We start from the raw sequence: 21,530 nt of genomic DNA on the forward strand, positions 1-21,530 counted from the left end.
ACATTCTATGGTATTCACCATAAATGAATAAATAAAGAGTAATCGTTATATGAAATATTAAAAAATAAGCTTTTAGATCTACTAGTATATTAATATACATATTAAGCCATCTTTAATTCATATATATTGTGAAAAGAAACAGTTAAAAATTGTGTATTTTAACCACAATTAAAAAGTTGTTAATGTTTCATTTCAATATTTATATATTAATAAACAATTGATAGAAATCAGCATACTGATCTATTAGTGCCAATAATTGAATTGATAACAAAAATATTACTTAGATGCAATTGCTAGTCAAAAGCTAAAGGGCTGATTGGACAGGGCCATAGAGTGACTTTTATAATATTGTATATTTGGAATCTACCAAATGTTCATAAAAACAACAGAATCACAAAACTATTTTATATTAGATTAAAGTAACTTCAAATTATAACTCAGTGTGAATTGCATTCTGCAAATGAGGTAAAATATCACTCGGATGGACAAAGAGTCCTTCTTGAACTTGCCAGTCTGTGTAAGCTCCATATTGAGATGTAACACCAACTATTTCACCTTGCCCACTAATGGGCCTGCCAAAAGTTCTGCCTGAACCTGCCAGATACCTGCAATATAATTTTACATTCAACAACACAATAACTCATATACACACATATTAAAATGAGTCCCAAATTTTTAATATTAGTGGATTAATTTTTATTACAGTAGGGGTCTTGGAATATCATTGTATAATGATTTTTACATTCAACAACACTATCTAAAATGTATAAGGTAATAAATTGTTTGTTATTATCATTACTTGTCCAAAACTTATGCAGCATTATTACTGTTGTATCATTACTAAAAATATGTACATATATATTTATATACTACACTTTTAAGGATAAAGTTGGTTACACTTATCTATATATATCTCACTTTATAACTTAAAGCTATAAATAAATGATATTACTCACGCAGCAGTATCAACATGCTTCAATTTAACAGGTGTATCTCTTCTCCAGTAGTCATTATTGCAGACTACTGTCCAATTATCACCACTATCACCCTCACCATCGTCATCTCCATAACAGGACACTTCCTGGTTTCCCGATAAGGGAGAGGAAAAGTAATGGGAATGGAGGTTTTTCTTGGTAGATACATGTTGCAGTCGAATATTAGTGTTACATTTTATGGGAGATCTGAAATAAAAAATATACTTTGTTAAGATTACTCTTGAAATGTAGAATGTTTTTTATTTAAATTTATTATTTAAACATCTTGAATTTATACAACCAATTATAAATAATTAATACTATGATGCTATGTATATACAATGTATATTTTTAGTAGTAAAGGCTACAAAAAAAAAGCTATTAAATTTATAACAAATGTTTTAGTATTAACTCACCCTCGTTTACAAGTTTCACCCATGGCTGCTCTGACTAACCAATGGCTATTATGATCATCTGATACGTCGACCGCAGTAACAGACTGTTGACCTGATCCAGAACCATATTTCACATCATGTGAATGAAGCCGCAAACGCAAATCTGTGTTCATTAATTTGAAAATAGTTCCACACGTCACGAATTCAGCTCGAGATGCTGTAAAATAATAAATTATATTTTAAAGATATATCGAAAATACACATTTCATTCAAAAAATCTATAATATCCTCCCCTCATATAAGGCCACGTAATTGTTAAACGTGCAGAGATAAACAAGAAAACAAATGTAAGTACACTATGTTTTAAGTGAAAATGGAGGAATATATACCTTCGACAACACGGGCAGCCCATAAAGTAACAAAAAATAAAAGTATATGCATTATATTTAAATATCTCCCACACATTTTTAGCAATGCCATTATCTGTAAATTAACGTTTTATCAGCCTCAACCTGAGCAGTAAGAACTATGAGAGATGACGTTTATATTTTGACTGATTAAAAAACTGACCGAAAATATGATATCTGAAAAATACTTTCGTTCTGAAACCTTTGGTCGATTTCAATAATACTCTTTGCTTACACCTATAATATAAATTCCTAAAACTTAAAGCTGAAAATAAGTAAATTAAGGATTATATTCTAAATTAAGTTATGTACTGTTAATATGTATAAGCAATCATAAATATAAAGTTTAATCATAAAGTATAACAAACATTTTTGTTTTTCCAGAAGAGCTTTTGAACATTAATGGTGATCAGACATTTATGTGATTTTAAATAAAATTGCCTGCTATGCCGTTCTTTTGAATTAATAACTAAAATACACCTAACAATTTTTTTATCGAATAACAGTTGAAATAGGGAAAAAATAATATATATAACTACACAGGGTTATTGGTAATTCGACGTATTGGGTGTACGATTTAAGAGGTAATAGGGGTGACTATTTAAATAATACTGTTAGTGTTGATGCAAAAGTGAACCAAAATAAGTTAAAAATTCAACCTCAAAAATTTTACAATAAGTCAACAAATTGGAATCCAATCTTGTCATCTTGACACTTGACAGTGATATATTTTGCTATTTCAGAATTTGATATTTCACTTTCGACTATTTACGATTTTTAAGCATTATCACTAATTATATTAAAATATATTTATTTTATTGTTAAGAGAATTTAGTTTTAAGGACAACCAAGTTTTACGACATGGAAAATTGTGACAGCACAATTACAGGCTCTAAAGGTATACAGCATTTCGAAATTTTAACATATGCTTGTAATTCGTTTTACATTATATTATTCTTACAGCATCGTATGATCCTGGATGGAATGACCCGCCGAGTTTTGCTTATAATGCTCAGCAAACTACTCCTAATCGTCCGCGAAACTTTTTAAATAAAAGAGTAGCTTTTCCTTTATCTGGTGGAAATAACGCTTCGGGACCGACTCCTCCAGTTAATTTGCCTCCAATGCCAACAAATATCCTTCCACCATTGCCTAGTTCGACTACAGAAACGAATGTCCAGGAAAGCATTGAGGTTGATACAGAATGTGCACTCAAAGAAGTAAAGGATATATTAATAACATTTTTAGAAACAAGTGAAGAATTAGGGTCAAAAGCTGCCAGTATTAGGAAACGAATTGAAAGCATGGAAAATATGTGGCTTAGTGGAAAATTAAATAAACAAATTCAAGTACAGATGAGAGACTTAGCATATGGTTTGTTTTTTGTTGATATATTATTGTATTAAGTAACTTATATGTTCACTGAAGTGTCTCCCATAAAAATATGAAAACAACACAAAATAAATATTTTGTTAATTTTGTACAAATTGTAAATGTAATGCCATTAAAGTTAACTATATTATATCTTAATTTTATTAAAATGTGTATGTGATTATTTCCAGCACTTAAAAATGACGATCACAGCAAAGCTGATGAAATCCACAAGGCTTTGATGGTGGACCATGTGAGTGCAGTCGGCATGTGGATGCCAGGGATCAAACAACTTATCTACCACTGCATTGCTCGTTCTGAACTATTAGCTATTGATAAAGAATAAGTTATACTTTACCTTATTATGTTTATGTGAAATTTATAATCAAGGACACTGGTGGACTAATAGTGATGATGAGTGATTGTTACTGATGATTACTCAATAAGTAATCTTTTATTTTACTGTAAATCCTTTTATTTAAACATAGAATACTATGAAACTTAACTCACAGAATATTATGGAAAACATTTATAGAATATTGAATGATTGGCACTGAAACTGAATTATTTAACATTTATTTTTATATTTGACTGTGTCTGAGTAATAATTACAATACTTTTGTAATGTTAATAGATCTCATTATCAAATTATAGAAACATATATATTGCATACATACATATATATAAAAATAAAAAGGATTATAATTTAATATTTTGTGTTAAGAACATAATCTTGTTAAGTATTACACCATTGCCTTTTGCCACTCACTATATTACATAATCAAGTTACTGTTAGTCCACCAATACATAACATGACTTATTATTCCATATTTTTGCTTTTATTTTTGTTGAATATGTTTGATATCAGTTTATTTGAGCCTTTTATCAAAATAGTAGTCACAAATGATTCAAATTTTTGCGTATAAAAGAATATATATTTTGATATTTAAAAGTGTAAATAAAACATGTACATATATTTTTTTAAATTACTAGTCTCCCCAACAATGTGCATGAAAAAGTTGGAAACATTCAATAATATTAATATAAATTTATTACTAATGCTATTTAGAAGAACTTTAGCTGATAAATGTTTATGTAATCTAGAATCTTCCAAGATCCTTTTGTATACATCTTGAGTAAAATAACTTATGTGTATTTGACATCATACATGTGAAATTTATATAAAATATTATAACCTTATTTTAAGACTTATAGAAGTAGGTCTCAGTATTAGATTGCTTTGATAAATAATCTACTGCTTGGTTTAATAGATTGCAGACATTTATGTAGGTACTTAACTAGAGTACAAAATGATAAACATTAACGGTGTATGTAAAACGCAGTGTAATGTAAATAAGAAATAAAAATAATTGAAAGTGAAAATCTTTGTTTATTGTATATATTTTTTTAAATAAATGTTCATTTCACATGGTTTCTTTTATTTAGAACGTGTTTTGATTAACCTTAAGAAATACTTATGTAATTAAAATCCTTTAATGTTATTTCAAAATATCATTTTATATCTGGAAACATGTTAGTCTATATGCCTCTCTTAATGGGTTTAGGGGCAACAGTGACTCGTACAGGTCTGCACAGCTCCACAAGGGGCGCCGCTTCACGCCCCCCACCTTCCTCCACTGCGAGGCACACTGATATGTCCACACCGCATGGTTCTGTCCACACTCCATGCGATATCAATACTTTAGTAAGCAGGCGGACGTTTTGAGTACCATCATCATCTGAAAACATTTATTTATTTAATGCCACACTGTATACATATCATTACAGGATTGTGCCCCAATTCGATATTACAGCACTTTAAAAAAAACAAATTTAATACATCTTATGTCCATGTTATAATAATATATATAATACTAAATTGTATATGATATATTCCAAGCAGCAATTATTGTGAGTTCACTCATACTGCAAAAAAACAAATCAACTCAAATGATAACATAATCAACATGAAATAAGACATGTTGTTGAATGAATTCAGCCTAAATATATTACTATTAACGATGAACAGTAAGGTCTTCTCATTATTAAATGAATGCTGGTCATTTGAAATCGGTTGTTGAAATGTTTCATTCATTTAATTTCAAGCATGCGGTAGTAGTGTGGTCGGAAACTTAAAACCGGAACACAATAATATAGAATGTATTGCTGCATAGAACTTCTGCTGAGTGTGGTACCTACCCTGACCACAAAAGCTAACCACAGAGTAAAATTTATATAATCATTTATAACATTCGTTACGATTTACTAACGCGTTCTCCTGACGAGTTCGATCAATGCAGACAAACATAATAATAATATTTAAGCATATGTTACGAGAGTAACCTAACCCTTCAATACGGTTTTATGACATTTGCTTCTATATCATAATTTATATCACATTATTATTGCATATTATTAATATAGTAGGAGCTATTGAATTTACTTTATTATATATAATTATTATTGTAATTAACTGATCAATAATTTGTACAACTGTAATTAATATTATTTTATATGGCATAGCATTTAATAAATAAATAAATACTGGCATGTAACACTATTTCTTATTTTAAAATATTATTGAGCTGTCATTATAAAACAATTGGACTATAGCGTGGGGCATTCTAACAAAAGATAGAGACATTGAAGCATCATTGTAAAACGATAATATTATTTTGGCCATCCCGAACCGAATTATTTCTATATGAGGTATAGTACGACACAAATTAGATGTAGCATCGGAAAGTGCAATGGAATGAAAATAAAACCGATTACTGCCGATTTACACATCCAATAGGAATAGCTCCCTATCGCGCCATTCGACGCTATTCGTCGCTATAGATTCACGCGACAGAGAAAGCAAGTGCATGTAAATCGACGCGTCAAATTGACGAATATATTATGTCATATGATATTACAAGTTATTACGTTTGTGTAAAGATCATATTCACATGAGAAATAAATATTGATAATTTGGTATAGCGTACTCAATTCGGATGTGATCGGTTTTACGAATTTTGCCGATGCTACATCTAAGTTGTGTCGTACTATATGTATGGGGTAGAGATATAATAGACAAAATGATCATGAACTGACTGGTGTTGGTGTGGTCGAGGGGCCGCAGGTGGTCGCGCGGCGGCACCAGCGCGTGCACGCGCGTGTCGGGGTAAGCGACGCGCACGCGCAGCGCGCTCGGGTCGCGCACGCGCACCACCTCGGCCTCCAGCGCCACGCCCGTGATGAGGCCGGCGCAGAACCGCAACACTGTGTCGTTGTCAGTCGCCGGCTCGATGATGCTGGCCGAGCACATCCGTATCTGCAATCATATAATAGCATCTTTTATTATTCTATGTTTACTGTGTTAAATGTAGTATTTGCTATGTTGATAATTGTAATATATAAATACAAAATTTTGCATATTGTCTCTTATTTTTTTACAATGATTAAGCAAATGTATAATAGGCTATTCGACTGGTTTTTAAAATCCATTTAATAATATTTAGTAGAAGTTAAGGAACCCAGTAAAAATTGTGTTTTTTCTTTCTAGTACATATTAACCGAAAAATATAATATTAATAATTCCATTTTTAAATAGCGCGCAAAAACGCTAATTGGACAATATGGCGCTGCAATGGGGTCGGTGACGTCACTTTGCTGTATTTGAAAAGCAAAATTTACAAGAAAGTGACTTCATCATGAGCCCGGCCAATCGGGAGCGTTTTGTGTCACGTGACAAACGTTTGAAAAAATGCATTTTTATTTATGGATTTTTGAAGAAATTAAGTATTTTCAACTTTCGTTAGTAAATAACCATTTTCAAAATCTTAATACGCACTGATTACAATAATTCACAATTTATTTTTCGCAATGTCAAATAGCCTATTAGTTCGTTCTTGTTTTCATCAGTGTTTCGGGAAATGAAGACATTGCTTTTTCCGAAATTTTTAATTCTTATCTTATCTCCAATTTTTTAGATAAATATAATTACCTTAAGGTTAGGTTTCGGTATGACGGGTAGAGGTGCAGCCAGTAATAATGGCTGAATGGTACGCGCCAGCGTCGAAGGCTTATGTTCTCCGCTCTGAGATAATTGCTGGAACACTGCTATCGTGAATGGATCTGGTTCTACACCTGGGGAATAAATATTTCATATTTTTAGCACATTACAATAATATTCAAGAATTAACTGTATTTATTATTTTTATGATAACTTTTTATAGTTTAATGAGTCAAAGAATAATAAACTACTATTCAACAGCTTTATTGGCTTGTAATGCAAGCGGCATGAGTCGTGAACACAACCTCGACCTGCGTAACAGCACATCTTTAAATCTCTTGGAGGATTCAAGATAACAAGCCAGAGGACTTTGAGGCTGGACGCGATCAGTCCGTCAGTCGACACTTATCCTCTATAGGACTTTCACTTGTCATTCGGTTCTGTAATTTGACCAAGTAAACACGTGCAAACTTGCCCCCCCTACTGATAACCTGCCGGATATTAGACGTTGAGGCTGGACGCGATCAGTCCGTCAGCCGACACTTATCCTCTATAGGACTTCCACTTATCATTCTGTTACTGTAATTTAGCCAAGTGAACACGTGCAATCTTATTCCCTACTGATAACCTGCCGGATATTAGACGTTGAGGCTGGACGCGATCAGTCCTTCAGCCGACACTTATTCTCTATAGGACTTCCACTTGTCATTCGGTTCTGTAATTTGGCCAAGTGAACACGTGCAATCTTGCCCCCCCTACTGATAACCTGCCGGATATTAGACGTTGAGGCTGGACGCGATCAGTCCGTCAGCCGACACTTATCCTCTATAGGACTTCCACTTATCATTCTGTTACTGTAATTTAGCCAAGTGAACACGTGCAAACTTATTCCCTACTGATAACCTGCCGGATATTAGACGTTGAGGCTGGACGCGATCAGTCCTTCAGCCGACACTTATTCTCTATAGGACTTCCACTTGTCATTCGGTTCTGTAATTTGGCCAAGTGAACACGTGCAATCTTGCCCCCCCTACTGATAACCTGCCGGATATTAGACGTTGAGGCTGGACGCGATCAGTCCGTCAGCCGACACTTATCCTCTATAGGACTTCCACTTGTCATTCGGCTACTGTAATTTAAGCCAAGTGTACACCTACTGTTAACCTGTGCTCACGATTTGTATAGACCGCGTCGTGTAAAAAGAACGCTGGAAGAAAGCGGAGGGGGTGTGCTTGCGCATGGGTACTATCGAGCAAGAAAGTACTAGGCATTTTGTTTATTTTTGAAGTAGCCTCGCTCGCGGGTTTGCAAATTAAATATTGATAGGCACACCCTAGGCAGGCTTTATTCAGTTCTTTTATTTTTGCCGCTAGTTAGAAAGACAGTAAGAAATTCCGAATCTTTTGAACCTTTTAATATTTAGATTCGAACCATTTTGTGCCAATCTATAAAACGGACCACCATTTTATAGATTGTTATAAATTATTATCAACTGCATTAATATCATCCTCTCTCTTCATAAAACAATTTACGTCATAAATATTATTTCTTTCTTTCCTATATAAAACCATTTCGTAATAATAACTTTTTTGCGTGATGGTATTTTGAGAACAAACGTAACGTGGACACAGCGTGGATAGCAAAGGGCGACTGACGAACCAATAGCGCACCGGCAAGCATGCGGCGCTTGACCCGCCGCACCTCATACCACCAAATAGACCGATAAATAGTCTAGTGCGCAGGTTGACTGCTAGCGTTCTTTTTACATGACGCGAGCTATACCGGAGATTACATGTAACACACAAATAGCGAGGTGGGTGCGAGTCAAGGATGCCTGTGTGCGGTTGAGTTACCGGCGGAGGCGAGCAGGCGGTCGAGCAGTTCGGCGTGGTGCGCGAGCGCGGCGGCGGCGGCGAGCGCGTGCGCGGCGGCGGCGCCGCTGGCGCTGTTGCCCGTGCCCGTGTTGGCCACGCACGCGCTCTGCACGGCCGCCACCACGCGCGCGCCGCACACGCGCAGCGACAGCTGCCACACGCACGCCGTCTCCTGCTCCGACACGCCGCTGAACTGGTGCTGGAGCCTGCATTCATACGAGATAATATCTTAGCTCGTCATTCTATTACACACAGCAATTCGCCCGCCCATTGTACAACACTTTTAATGTACTTCTTTTGTTTTGTTTTTTTTTTTAATTCTTTTTGGTGGTGTGCAATAAAGAATGATAAATAAAAAAAAAAAAAATATTAAGTTCCACGACGCGTCGTTGTTTATATAATTTCCGATGAACATTTAGTCATGTTACTATCTACCTATTTTAACAGTAAGATAGTCCAAATTTGTTACTGAGCAAGAAAATATAGCATGAAAGCGACGAAGTCATCGCAAAAAATATTTTGTCCAATCTTGGACAAACTTCGATTCAGAAAATCTGACTGGTTGGATTGAAGATCTAGTAATATGGTCGAGTACCGCAGACAGTCGGTGGTGAGCTGCTGCAGCGCGTGCGCGGGCGGGCCGTTGGTGGCGCTGAGCGCGGCGTGCAGAGACAGCACGCAGCGCGCAAACAGCGCCGTGAAGTTCGCCGCCCCCGACACCATCGGCTCCATTTCTGATAACCTTTAAATTTTGATGAGCTAATCTGTATCCACTACTTCTATTATTGCACCAACCACCATATGTCTGGAGTGCATTGGCTTTGAGATCCGTGAACACTTAGATTATTACAATACAAGATTACAATCCTAGGTTAGTGGCCATATTATGCATACTTGTGGACCTTTCAAGTATTACTTAACGTAAGATTTTTGACCTCCCCTCATACCCTTTGTAACGCACCGTAACTTTTTCCTGTCCCCTCTCTAAACGTTACGTTACTCAGGTGACCATTATTACTCCAAAGCCGTAAAAAGTTATGTTATAGTTATTATTTTGGTAAAGTTTTAATTAACTTTGCGGTGATAATATAAATTAAACAATAGATTTTTAATCCACACCACCTGCGTATTTTGTTTATTTTATAACAAATTAAAAATGACGACCAGACTAACACAATTAGGTTGCCAATTGGGGAGCATTGATTCCCAAATTTTTTATTTAAAAAAAAAATAACAATGTTACGTAACGTGTTGCAAAGGACCCCCTCCCGCCCTTGTAACGCATCCTAATATTTTACGAAACACCCATTTTTTTTACGTTGGAAAAACGCTTTACGCGCTTCCCCCACGTGATGGAAAGTGGGGGGGGGGGGGTGTGTGACTCCCCGGATTCCTGAACGCCGAGTGCACCCATGTCCACCGGGTTTACCCACTAAAAAACCAGCGGTACCCTCTCCGTCTTTCAGCGGGCTCCACGGGATCGCTTACGCATGCTACCGTGACGCCCTGAAATTACGAAACACCCCTGCCCCTAAATACTTAATACTTGAAAATCCCCTTATCTATATTATTTTTATGTATAAATCATGATATCTATATTCTCTATTCTACTACATTATTGCTAAGTGCTATAGGGTTTACATTATATTTATATATGTTTTACACGTATACAAAGACGGCGGATCACAAATATGATATATGAGTAACCATTACATTGATATTTAAGCCGGTAAACAAAATCCAAGGAGTCGAGATGGCCCGGTGGTTAGAACGCGTGCATCTTAACCGATGATTGCGGGTACAAACCCAGTCAAGCACCGCTGTTTCATGTGCTTAATTTGTCTTTATAATTCATCTCGTGCTCAGCGGTGAAGAAAAACATCGTGAGGAAACCTGCACGTGACAAATTTCACAGAAATTCTACCACTTGTGCATTCCACCAACCCGCATTGGAACAGCGTGTTGGAGTATATTACAAACCTTCTCCTCAAAGGGAGAGGAGGCCTTTAGTCCAGCAGTGGGAATTTACAGGCTGTTGTTGTTGTTGATATCTTTATATTCTATTACAACATTGCTAAGTGTTATAGGGTCCCAAATATGATGTATGAGCAATCATTCAGTTAATATTAAAACCGGTAAACAAAATCCAAGTAGTCGTAAGACTTACTTATTGAGCTGCTCCTCAGCGGACTGCAGCATCTTGAGCCTGACCGCCGCGGAGAGGGTCACGTTGTCGATGTGCTGCAGCACCGAGTCGAAGAACCGCCGGACCGCGCTGTCGTCGATCTCCGTGTCGTCGTTCTCGCTGCGCGACTGCTGCGCGTCACCTGAACACATACGAACGTGCTAGGGCTTTGTGCTAGCCCGTCTGGGAACCACCCACTCATCAGTTATTCTACCCCCAAATAACAGTACTCTAAAATGTGATCTGAAATGATGTGATCATAAAAAAAGAACTCGCCACTCAGTCGAACGCGAGCGGTGTGCGAGTGTGGTATACCGTATACCTCTAATAATTTGTAACTTTTACCTACTCGATATATTCTTAATTTTTAAAGTCATTCACTTTAAAAAAAGGATATTTTTTCTTGGCTACCTTTAAATTGACTGAAACAAATCAGTGTCCCGTTTTGAGTCAAAAAACAAATGGTCACGTGTCATACCGATGGGCAGGTGTGGTACGAGGTGCGGCATGGTGTCGCGCAGGTACGTGTAGTGCTTGACGGTGTGCTCCTCGAAGAGAGGCAGCATGGTGGTGCAGTGCGCCGCCGCGTTCAGTACCAGTACCAGCACGCACATGTCTGTGCGCCGCTAAGGTCACTAGCTATCACTACCGCATATTTTACCAAACGAGCCGAGATGGCCCAGTGGTTAAAACGCATACATCTTAACCAATGATAGCGGGTTCAAACCCAGGCAAGCACCGCTGAATTTTCATGTGCTTAATTTATGCTTATGATTCATCTCGAGCTCGTCGGTGAAGGAAAACATCGTTAGGAAACCTGCGAGTTTCTAATTGCATAGAAATTTTGCCACATGTGTCCACCACACCGCATTGTGAAAACCTTCTCCTCAAACATGGAGGAGGCCTTAGCCCAATGGGAAATTAACAGGCTGTTGTTGTTACCAAAAACGACAAAAAGGGCCTTATATTTCGTATAAGTTACAAGAGATGAAACGACTCCTCATAGTATTGAAATTTAAAGGATACAAGCTGGATCCTCGACGTCAGGTTCGGGCATGTCGAAGAACGGGTGCACGGCCAGCAGCCGCGTGGTGAGCGGCAGCACCAGCGTCGCGTGCTTGCTGCCCATGCGCTGCACGCAGCGGAACGTCGAGCGCTTATCCTGCGGTCGTCATGGAGAGCAAACACTACTTAACAATACATTTATATCCATACGAGACCATCATCATCCTCCTGCCCTTATCCCAATTTTATTTGGGATCAGCGCAGCATGTCTTCTCCTTCCATACCTCTCTGTCAGAGTCATCTCACATGTAACATTCTTTCTAACCATATCGTCTTTCACACAATCCATCCATCGTTTCCTCGGTCGTCTTCTACCTATATATCCATCCACATCCATGCTCAAGGCCTTCCACACAATGTTCCTCATTCCTCCGCATTATATGCCCATACTTTGATAGCCGCCTTCCACATAACTTCTCGGCTATCGGTGTCACTTTCAAACTTCCTCTTATGTGCTCATTCCTTATTCTATCCATTCGCGTAACACCACACATTCCTCTCAGCATTCTCATCTCCGCTACATGCAATTGTCTTTTAGACATTCCTTTTATAGCCCAACACTCTGATCCATATTATTATACTATACCATTTAGACCAATAGATAGAGACAAAGACACATTTTATTATACTATAGGAAAGCAGACGTGCTAATGACCCATCTCATGGTAAGTGGTCACTACTCTCAATAGACATTTTCGCTGTAAGAAATATTAACAATTCCTTCCAAAGCCAATGCACCATCGATCTTGGAAGCTATCATGTCCTTTGTTATGAGGCCAAAGATACGGGCAAAGAAAGTGCCGCATTATGTATAGGTAGGAATGACAACCTTGATTACTAAAAATTGCAAAACATCAACCAAACTGCCACTTGCATTATAAGATATAAGGCAAACTCCATCCACATCAGGTAACAGTCCTATTCTTTTTAAACGCGGATGTTACACAACTTTTGCTTAATAAGGCTACGAAGAAGTTCTGTTGTGTTAATCATGTCTGATGTTGTTTTAAAAAACTATTTCAAATATATATTACCTGTGGATAGCGCTTGAGATTCTCTAGAATTTTGTCGATGCACATTTCGAGGCATGTCTTCGAAGCGACTGTACACGATCCCAACATTCTGTGCAAACCTTCCCTGACGTCCATTGAATAGTCCTGAATGATAAGAACAAAGAATGATACCATTTACAAAAAATTCTTGTTTCTATATATCTATATGATAACATATATCTTATATACATTGAATATAAAATATAATTATTATATTTATGAGTATGTTTAATGTACAATATGCATATTATGGGTAAAATTCATATAACGTTATCCCTTCCACTTTTCCCTAGTTGATTTTCCCAGAGTACTTTTAAAGTGAGCGTCTTAGTCGCAAAAGGAATAACTATGTTCTTCAAAACGATAGGAATCGTTTTGGAGATATCGTAATGAATCAGTCAGTGGAATATGTTAAATATTATAACTTTTGTTTTTATGGCTTCCTGAAGTCGCTACATATGGCCGTCGAGCTTGAATATATACAAACATGATTCTATAGAAAAATTTTTACTGGTTTGTTATAAATGTAAAATCACCCCACAACCCCACACAAAAAGCTCCCCCTTTTGTCATGTATTGTATCATATGTTACATAGTCAAATCATATAATTGAAATAGTATTTATTCCACAGGGCCCAGCTGTTAAATAAGCCATATTTACCTCCAGAGCTCCGAGGATGATCTCCAGCTGGTCCTCCCTGAGCACTATGTGGTGCGATATCCGCGTGAGGCTGTCGATGGCGCGCAGCCGCACGTCTTCTATCTCGTCGTTGAACATGTCCACGAGGAAGTCCAGCGAGGTGGTCGCGAACACGGGGTTCTCCATCGACAACTGACACACAGCTTCTACGGCTGCCGTGCGAACCTCTGATAATAATTTGAAATAAAACTAGTTATAACGGATTTAAATTGCGTATATTAGTACGCTTTACAGTGTACGTGGTCAGGAAAAAAACTTGTTGGATCGATGTTCTTTTACGCGGCTTACAGTAGAGTTAAATGGACATTCTCCTTTGGTCTCACTCTTTTATATATACAGTTTTATTTACCCTATTTCTTGATATTGTTTTAATAGGCTATTTGACAATGCGAAAAATAAATTATGAATTATTGTAATCAGTGTATATTATGAATTTAAAAATGGTTATTCACTAATGAAACTTGAAAATAATACTTAATTTATTCAAATATCGATAAATAAAAATGCATTTTTTAAAACGTTTGTCACGTGATACAAAACGCTCCTGATTGGCCGGGCTTATGATGAAGTCACTTTCTTGTAAACTTTGCTTTACTACTATATGTACCACAGATTAAAATACAGCAAAGTGACGTCACCGACGCCATTGCAGCGCCATATTGTCCAAGTAGCGTTTTCGCGCGTTATTTAAATATGGAATTTTTAATATGATAGTTTTCGGCAAATATGTACTAAAAAATAAAAAAAAACAACTTTCACTGGGTTCCTTAAGCTCTACTAAATAATATAAAATGGATTTTAAAAACCAGTCAAATAGCCTATTCGTGCGGTTATATTTCATTGTAATTTTTGTCAAATTGGCCAAGTTCTAAATAACTATGTAATCTTATTATAGAAACGAACCGTGGCGCAGAATGTATTAACTTTGTGAAGCCGGAAACTATGTGTCAGTTTAGGTATATACAACGATCGTCACGGTTTCTCACCCATGAGCTCGTCCTCCAGTCCGTGCACGAAGGCCCCGGCGGCGCCCCCGGGCAGCAGCTGCACGGCGGCTTGCTCCAGCAGCTGTCCGGGCGCGTCGTCGGCCCAGCGCCGGCCGCTGGCCCACGCGCCCGACCGCACCAGCTCCGCGCCGCGCTCGTGCGCCGTGCGCTTCTTCTGCGAGGTCGCAAACAGACAGTAACAACACAATACCAAAGAGATAATTATCATTTATTTAAAAAAAGAACACATGGGTTGTCTGGAAGAAATGGCTACTTAGCCATAAGACCGCCCGTTGTACTCTACAATATTATATATAATATTGTAACATATTATAATGTGTAACATGTGGTGTACAATGAAGTATAAATAAATAAGAACACATGTATTAAGATCACATTATTAGAAACCCTAGTAACATTTCTCAGGCCCTCCAGATCTGTAAACCCTGGCACGACTAAATATAAATACACGAATTGAACATGTCACTTTCTCAACCTTATCTGACGAAATAAAAAGGATTTCGTGAAAACAAGTATTCGTTAGATTTTATCAACAACAATTGGTTATAAGTAAAGTCTAAGCGAAAAATTGTAAAATGTACCCTTCATTTAGAAAAAAGTCCTACACTCGATCTCACTAGACTTAAACATCATGGAAATATTATTTTAGATCGAAGAAATTATGCACTCAACTTTCATACTATTTAATAATTATTTAACCAACTCGCTGTAATTATAACTAAAATAGTGTTTATAATATTTTAATCTAAATACTACATACAAAAGTAATACTTTTCTTAATATTTATCAAATATGTTACCTTCATATTACTCATGAGTTGCTTGTCGAGTGTTTGCAACAGAAACCGGTCGGACACGGCCCGGGTGGTCCCCAGCAGCGAACAGGCGAGCGCCCGCACTTGCATGCACAGGTCGTTGACGGCCGAGCAGATGCGGATAAAGGCGTCGTCCACTAGTCTTATCGTCGTCTCTCCATCTTGTAAGGTGGCTGAACTGCAAACATACATCGTTACAAGTTACAAGACCTTTTGAAACAACATTATAAAATGTGACAGGAAAACATTTTCATTATAATAACTCATCATATTTTTTCCTTCACTAATCTAATATATAATGTATTATTTTAATGATGTTGGCATGAGGACTTGGATACCATGTAAATTCATTCGTACTAAGCCTAAACTTTTTCCTTCATATTGCCCAGAGTGTATAGAAATAGAAACTTATATAACAAGTCTTTGTACCAAACATTATGCACATTCTGGTACAAATTTCATATAAGGTTGGTGTAGTAGTTTTTTTTCAGTCAGTGATTACAAGCAAATGTATCCTCTATTGTTAGTATTAAATTATATTAATGATTAACAAATGTCTTTCTTACTTTTCAGGGTACTTGTTGCCCAACAGCCACACAAGCTTGAGAGCCACCTCTCTAACGATTTCATAGTCGTCTGAAAGAGCCGCACACACTGGTTCATACAAGTCTGCGCTGAGAGTGACACCACGCTCGTGTAATGTTAGCAGTGATTGGAATGCTTCACACCTCACTCTTGCATCCTAGAAGAGATAAAATCATCATCAGACTTTTTGAATCACATAACAATACATTTACATATTCATCATCAATGTTCCCAAAAAAAATACAGGTATGAGCAATAACATCATCATCATCATCATCAACAGCCTATTTTTGTCCACTGTTGGACATAGGCCTCTCCCAGTGCACGCCACTGTGGTCTTTCTCCGGCTACTCGCATCCAGCTCCTGCCTGCCGCCTTGCGTATATCGTCACTCCACCGTGCCTGAGGACGTCCTACACTACGTTTGCCGAGACGCGGTCTCTACTCTAGAACACGTTTTCCCCAACGGTTGTCGGTTCTACGACAAATATGACCAGCCCACTGCCACTTCAGCTTACTAATCCGGTGGGCTATGTCGATGACTTTGGTTCTTTGACGGATCACCTCATTTCTGATGCGATCCCTCAAAGAAACGCCGAGCATAGCCCTTTCCATAGCACGCTGAGCGACTTTAAGTTGGTGGACCAGCCTTGTCGTGAGTGTCCACGTTTCGGCTCCGTATGTCATGACGGGTAGGACGCACTGATTGAAGACTTTCGTCTTAAGGCACTGTGGGATCGACGATGTTAGGATTCGACGTAACTTCCCAAACGCTGCCCAACCCAGCTGAATTCTTCTATTCACCTCGTCCTCAAGGTTGTTTCTACCTAATCGCAGAGTCTGCCCGAGGTAGACATATTTTTGAACAACTTCGAGAACGGTACCGTGTATCGCAGTCGGTTCCGGTAGAACATGTTCATTGAACATGACCTTGGTTTTATCCAAGTTCATCCGTAGGCCGATACGCATAGAAGAATCAGCCAGCTCGTTCAGCATTTGTTGTAGGTCCTGCAGCGTTTCTGCCACGATGACGATGTCGTCTGCGAATCTCAAGTGAGAGATGTATTCGCCATTGATGTTAATGCCACGTCCTTTCCAGTTCAGCGTCTTGAACATATCCTCCATTGCATTAGTGAACAATTTGGGGGAAATAACGTCCCCTTGTCTCACTCCTCGATGCAATGGTATGGGATTTGTTTGCTGATTCTGTACTCGGACGGACATGGTGGCAGCTTCGTAGAGACATCTCATCACTTGGATGTATCGCCAATCAACTTGGCAACGCTGCAGGGACTCCAGAACAGCCCAGATTTCAACCGAGTCAAAGGCCTTCTCATAGTCCACGAATGCAAGACACAGGGGCCGATTATACTCATGGGACTTCTGTATAATCTGCCGCACTGTATGGATGTGGTCTATGGTGCCGTATCCGGTCCGAAACCCGGCCTGCTCCGGGGGTTGGAATTCGTCGAATCTTCGCGCAAGACGGTTCGTGATCACTCTTGAAAACAGCTTATAGACATGGCTCAGTAGGGATATGGGACGATAGTTCTTCAGCAGGGTTTTGTCTCCCTTTTTGAAGAACAGGACGACCACACTCCTACTCCACGCCTCCGGAGTTCTCCCTTCGAAGAGGACAGAGTTAAAAAGCGTCTGAAGTTCCCTAAGTACCGGTTTACCTCCCGCTTTTAATAGCTCTGTGGTAACGCCGTCCTCTCCAGGGGCTTTTCCATTTTTAAGCTGTCCAAGAGCAGTCTCGATTTCGCCAATACTGACTTCAGGCAGGTCTTCGGAGAAATGGCGTGTTAATGTAGCTCTAGGATCCTCATTTTCGGGATCAGGTCGAGATGCATGCGATGCGTATAACCGGCCGTAGAAGTCCTCTACTTCCGAAAGTACTGCCGGCTTAGAAGAAACGACTTCTCCACTTGCTGTGGTCAACTTCGTCAGGTGGCTCCTTCCAAGAGATTGTACGAACACCTTAGACCCCCGATTCTGCTCAATAGCTCTTTTTATTGCAAGAGTATTGGAGCACCGGAGGTCGTGTCGTACGCGCCTGCTGATCTCTTGGTTTAATTGCCGTTTCTCTGACGAAGTGACAGGTGGGTTTTCACGTCGTTTCTGCATGAGCCCCAAAGTCTCTTCCGAAAGGTTCGACTTCCTACCCTTACGCTGCATGCCACAATATCTCGTGCCTTCTTCCCTGAGAATTCGAACTACATTTTCGAGGTTCTGGTTTACGTCCGTTGTGGTTTCCACGGCAGCGAATCGGTTCTCCAGGATTGACTGGAATGTTTCAGATCCCGCAATGGTTTGGAGCAGCTTTGGTCGGAGCGTGGACTTCATCAGACGGGCGCACTCGGCCTTAAAATTGATATTCAGAGAGCCTCGGAGGAGTCGGTGATCACTACCGGTATTGAACCTGTTAATCACTGAGACGTCTCTGAATATATGCCTCTTGTCCGTCATTATGAAGTCAATCTCGTTTTTCGTCATAGTGTCGGGGCTTTGCCACGTCCACTTCCTTTGCGGCTGCTTCTTGAAGAAGGAGTTCATCAAGAAGAGCCCCTCCCGTTCGAGGAAGTTGACAAGCATTTGCCCCCTATGATTCCTGCTTCCATGTCCATGGGGTCCTACTACCGATTCGCTGCAGTTCTGTACTCCCATTTTAGCGTTGAAGTCCCCCATGACAACGTTGTAGTGGGCTTTCGTGGTGAAGTGGAGGGCCCTCGATATGTCATCGAATAATTCTTCCACTTCATCGTCCGAGTGTGTCGAGGTCGGTGCGTACGCTTGCACCACCTTGAGGCTGTACCTCTCGGTGAGCTTTATAATGAGGTACGCTACCCTGTTCGACACACTGGAGATTTCCACCACGTTGTCAACTAGGGACTTATTTACCAGAAACCCAACGCCACCTTGGGATTGTTGGTCACCCTCTCGGAAGTACATTAGGTGGCCTGATTCGAGGGTTACGGTGTCCTCTCCCTCTCTACGGACTTCACATAGCCCTAATATGTGCCACCTAATTTTCCCAAGTTCTACCTCAAGTTGCGCTAGATGCGAGTCAAGCCGTAGCGTGCGTCCGTTGTACGTCGCAAGGGTCAGTCGGTTGTGGTGGCCTCCCGTAGCCCGGTGATTCTTAGCACCCCCCGTCCCGCCGTTACCATCGTCGCCACCATGACGAGGAATAGCGGGGCTGCCGGGAACTGGGGGCCGTGGCTTGCGTGTGTGCTGTATGTGGAGGTTGTGCCCATAATCGCCACGCTGGGCAGGCGGGTTGGCGATCGCAGGGCGTAGCTTCTCGCACCGGTGACGCTGCTGCCCGTCACCGGCCTGTGGTATTTAGCTACGCCTATTATGTTAGCCTCGTTTGCTGGTCGGCAGGATGCACCACGGGCAGGTGAGGTTGGCTTGGGGCACTAAGGTGTAGTTTGCGCCCCCTTACATCCCATATAACATGGTTGATAAAGGACAATATAATATGTCTGTGTGTATAAGAACATACTCACATACATAACATCTAATAGGGTTTATTTTCCTAAGTTGGTTTCTCGCCAATGAAAGATGTGTGCCTTCTACGAATGTTTATTACGAAGTAAACAAGCAACCTATTACATTTAACTAATATACCTTTTTAAGCCCAACAATAGTCATCAAACAAAATATAGATCACTACTGGTGTTGGCTTTCCTAGCTAGATACAATCCATTTTGAAGTATAAATAAATTTCATTAAGAGCTTATGACTTTAAATTAATTAATCTAATTCAATGATTTCTGCATAAATATACATACCTCAGCATTACTGTAGTCTCCAAGTAATTTGATAATAACATTAGCCTCTGCTATCATTTCTGCAGTCCTATCAGGCTCGGGACAAATTGGATACAATTCACTGATAAGCTGCAAGCACCTACATTTGACTTGGTGGCTTGTATCTTTAAGATTGTCTCTGGCAACAGTTACCAGTCGGTTCATGAGAATCTTATCCTCACTAAGTTTGCTACCTAGTTTCAGTAATGTCGCTATACCTTGAGCTATCACCTTAAATAAAAATAAAAATTAACTAAATTTTCTAATCACATATTATAGTAATGCACAAATGAATATGAATATAAAAACATACCTTATGGGAAGTTTCATTTTTTATTAAATGAATAGTTTCATCGATCAAATTATTTAAGTTAGCCCCGGGACATTCAAGTCCAATATCACAGAAGAGCCACAGAATTTTTACCCTGACTACAGACTCTTCTTCAGATTGAAAATGTTCAGAGAGTTTCTTGATAGCTTCCTCCACATCTGACTCTTGGAACTGGAGACAGTCTGAGATGCGAAGAAGTAGTTGAAGAGCCTCATCACTCGACTTGCATTTCTCCAGCAACCCAACGAATGCAGCGGCAGAACTCCCTATGAGGGGTTTCTTAGCTAAGTGCAGCTTTTTAGATGATGGACCATCCTAAAAGTTATATGCCAAATGTTTCAAAGTTAGGTACCAAAACAAATATTATGACAACAAGTAAAAAGAAATACGCTTAAATTGTACCTGAAACGATTTATTATATTCAGCCAAAGCTCTTTTCTTCAAAACTGCTGCCATTTATTTAAATTTTATGTCACTGCTTAGAGCCAAGCTATTATTGCAAATTTAGTTTTTTGTATAGCAGTAGCACAGCTTTTGAGCTGATTAACATTTGTTTCGGCATAATATGTCAAATTCTGACATCTGTCACCTGATAATGCTTCACAATCACAGAGTAGAAAAACATTTTTTTTTATGCATAAACTTATTATATTACTCATACTAACGTTACGTGTAAATGAAAAATGTTTTGTTATTAAAAAAAACTAAAAAACATAAAAAAATACAGTAGAACCGATTCATGCCGTTATTAATCCGTTAACTTTTTGGTTCTTATTATTTTGTCTATTTTACAATGTTATGCTATTTAAATCACCATACATATTTCTTCTTTTATGTCTTTAAGGCTTGATTTTAAGCACTGTTGGTAATTAATTGTACTATTAAAAGTCAGTTGAAATACACTGCGTAAAATTAAGCAACTTTACACAAATGTCATTGTAAAATTGTGTCATTTTGA

At 38.7% G+C, this 21,530-nt stretch overlaps 3 protein-coding genes across 3 annotated transcripts; 1 reads left to right on the forward strand and 2 right to left on the reverse strand.

Annotated features, from left to right (window-relative positions):
- Positions 1-391: 391 nt before the first annotated feature.
- Positions 392-1,918, reverse strand: LOC124535147 (stromal cell-derived factor 2). Its single transcript, XM_047111243.1, has 4 exons — positions 1,759-1,918; positions 1,391-1,586; positions 957-1,181; positions 392-605 (listed from the first exon to the last, which is right to left on the reverse strand). The coding sequence occupies exons 1-4, from the start codon at positions 1,847-1,849 to the stop codon at positions 431-433; spliced, it is 687 nt and encodes a 228-aa protein (XP_046967199.1). The 5' UTR covers positions 1,850-1,918; the 3' UTR covers positions 392-430.
- Positions 1,919-2,489: 571 nt separating this feature from the next.
- LOC124537840 (steroid receptor RNA activator 1-like) lies at positions 2,490-3,590 on the forward strand. Its single transcript, XM_047114786.1, has 3 exons — positions 2,490-2,674; positions 2,740-3,150; positions 3,339-3,590. The coding sequence occupies exons 1-3, from the start codon at positions 2,638-2,640 to the stop codon at positions 3,491-3,493; spliced, it is 603 nt and encodes a 200-aa protein (XP_046970742.1). The 5' UTR covers positions 2,490-2,637; the 3' UTR covers positions 3,494-3,590.
- Positions 3,591-4,516: 926 nt separating this feature from the next.
- Positions 4,517-21,137, reverse strand: LOC124537137 (integrator complex subunit 4). Its single transcript, XM_047113867.1, has 16 exons — positions 20,975-21,137; positions 20,555-20,887; positions 20,224-20,472; positions 16,408-16,583; positions 15,827-16,019; positions 15,007-15,181; positions 13,982-14,187; positions 13,303-13,425; positions 12,230-12,365; positions 11,682-11,819; positions 11,186-11,345; positions 9,614-9,760; positions 8,998-9,224; positions 7,136-7,278; positions 6,244-6,463; positions 4,517-4,886 (listed from the first exon to the last, which is right to left on the reverse strand). Exons 1-16 carry the CDS (start codon positions 21,026-21,028, stop codon positions 4,687-4,689), a joined length of 2,880 nt encoding a protein of 959 aa, XP_046969823.1. The 5' UTR covers positions 21,029-21,137; the 3' UTR covers positions 4,517-4,686.
- Positions 21,138-21,530: the final 393 nt, after the last annotated feature.

Source organism: Vanessa cardui, chromosome 2 (assembly GCF_905220365.1).
Source record: "Vanessa cardui chromosome 2, ilVanCard2.1, whole genome shotgun sequence".
NCBI classification, from domain to species: domain Eukaryota; kingdom Metazoa; phylum Arthropoda; class Insecta; order Lepidoptera; family Nymphalidae; genus Vanessa; species Vanessa cardui.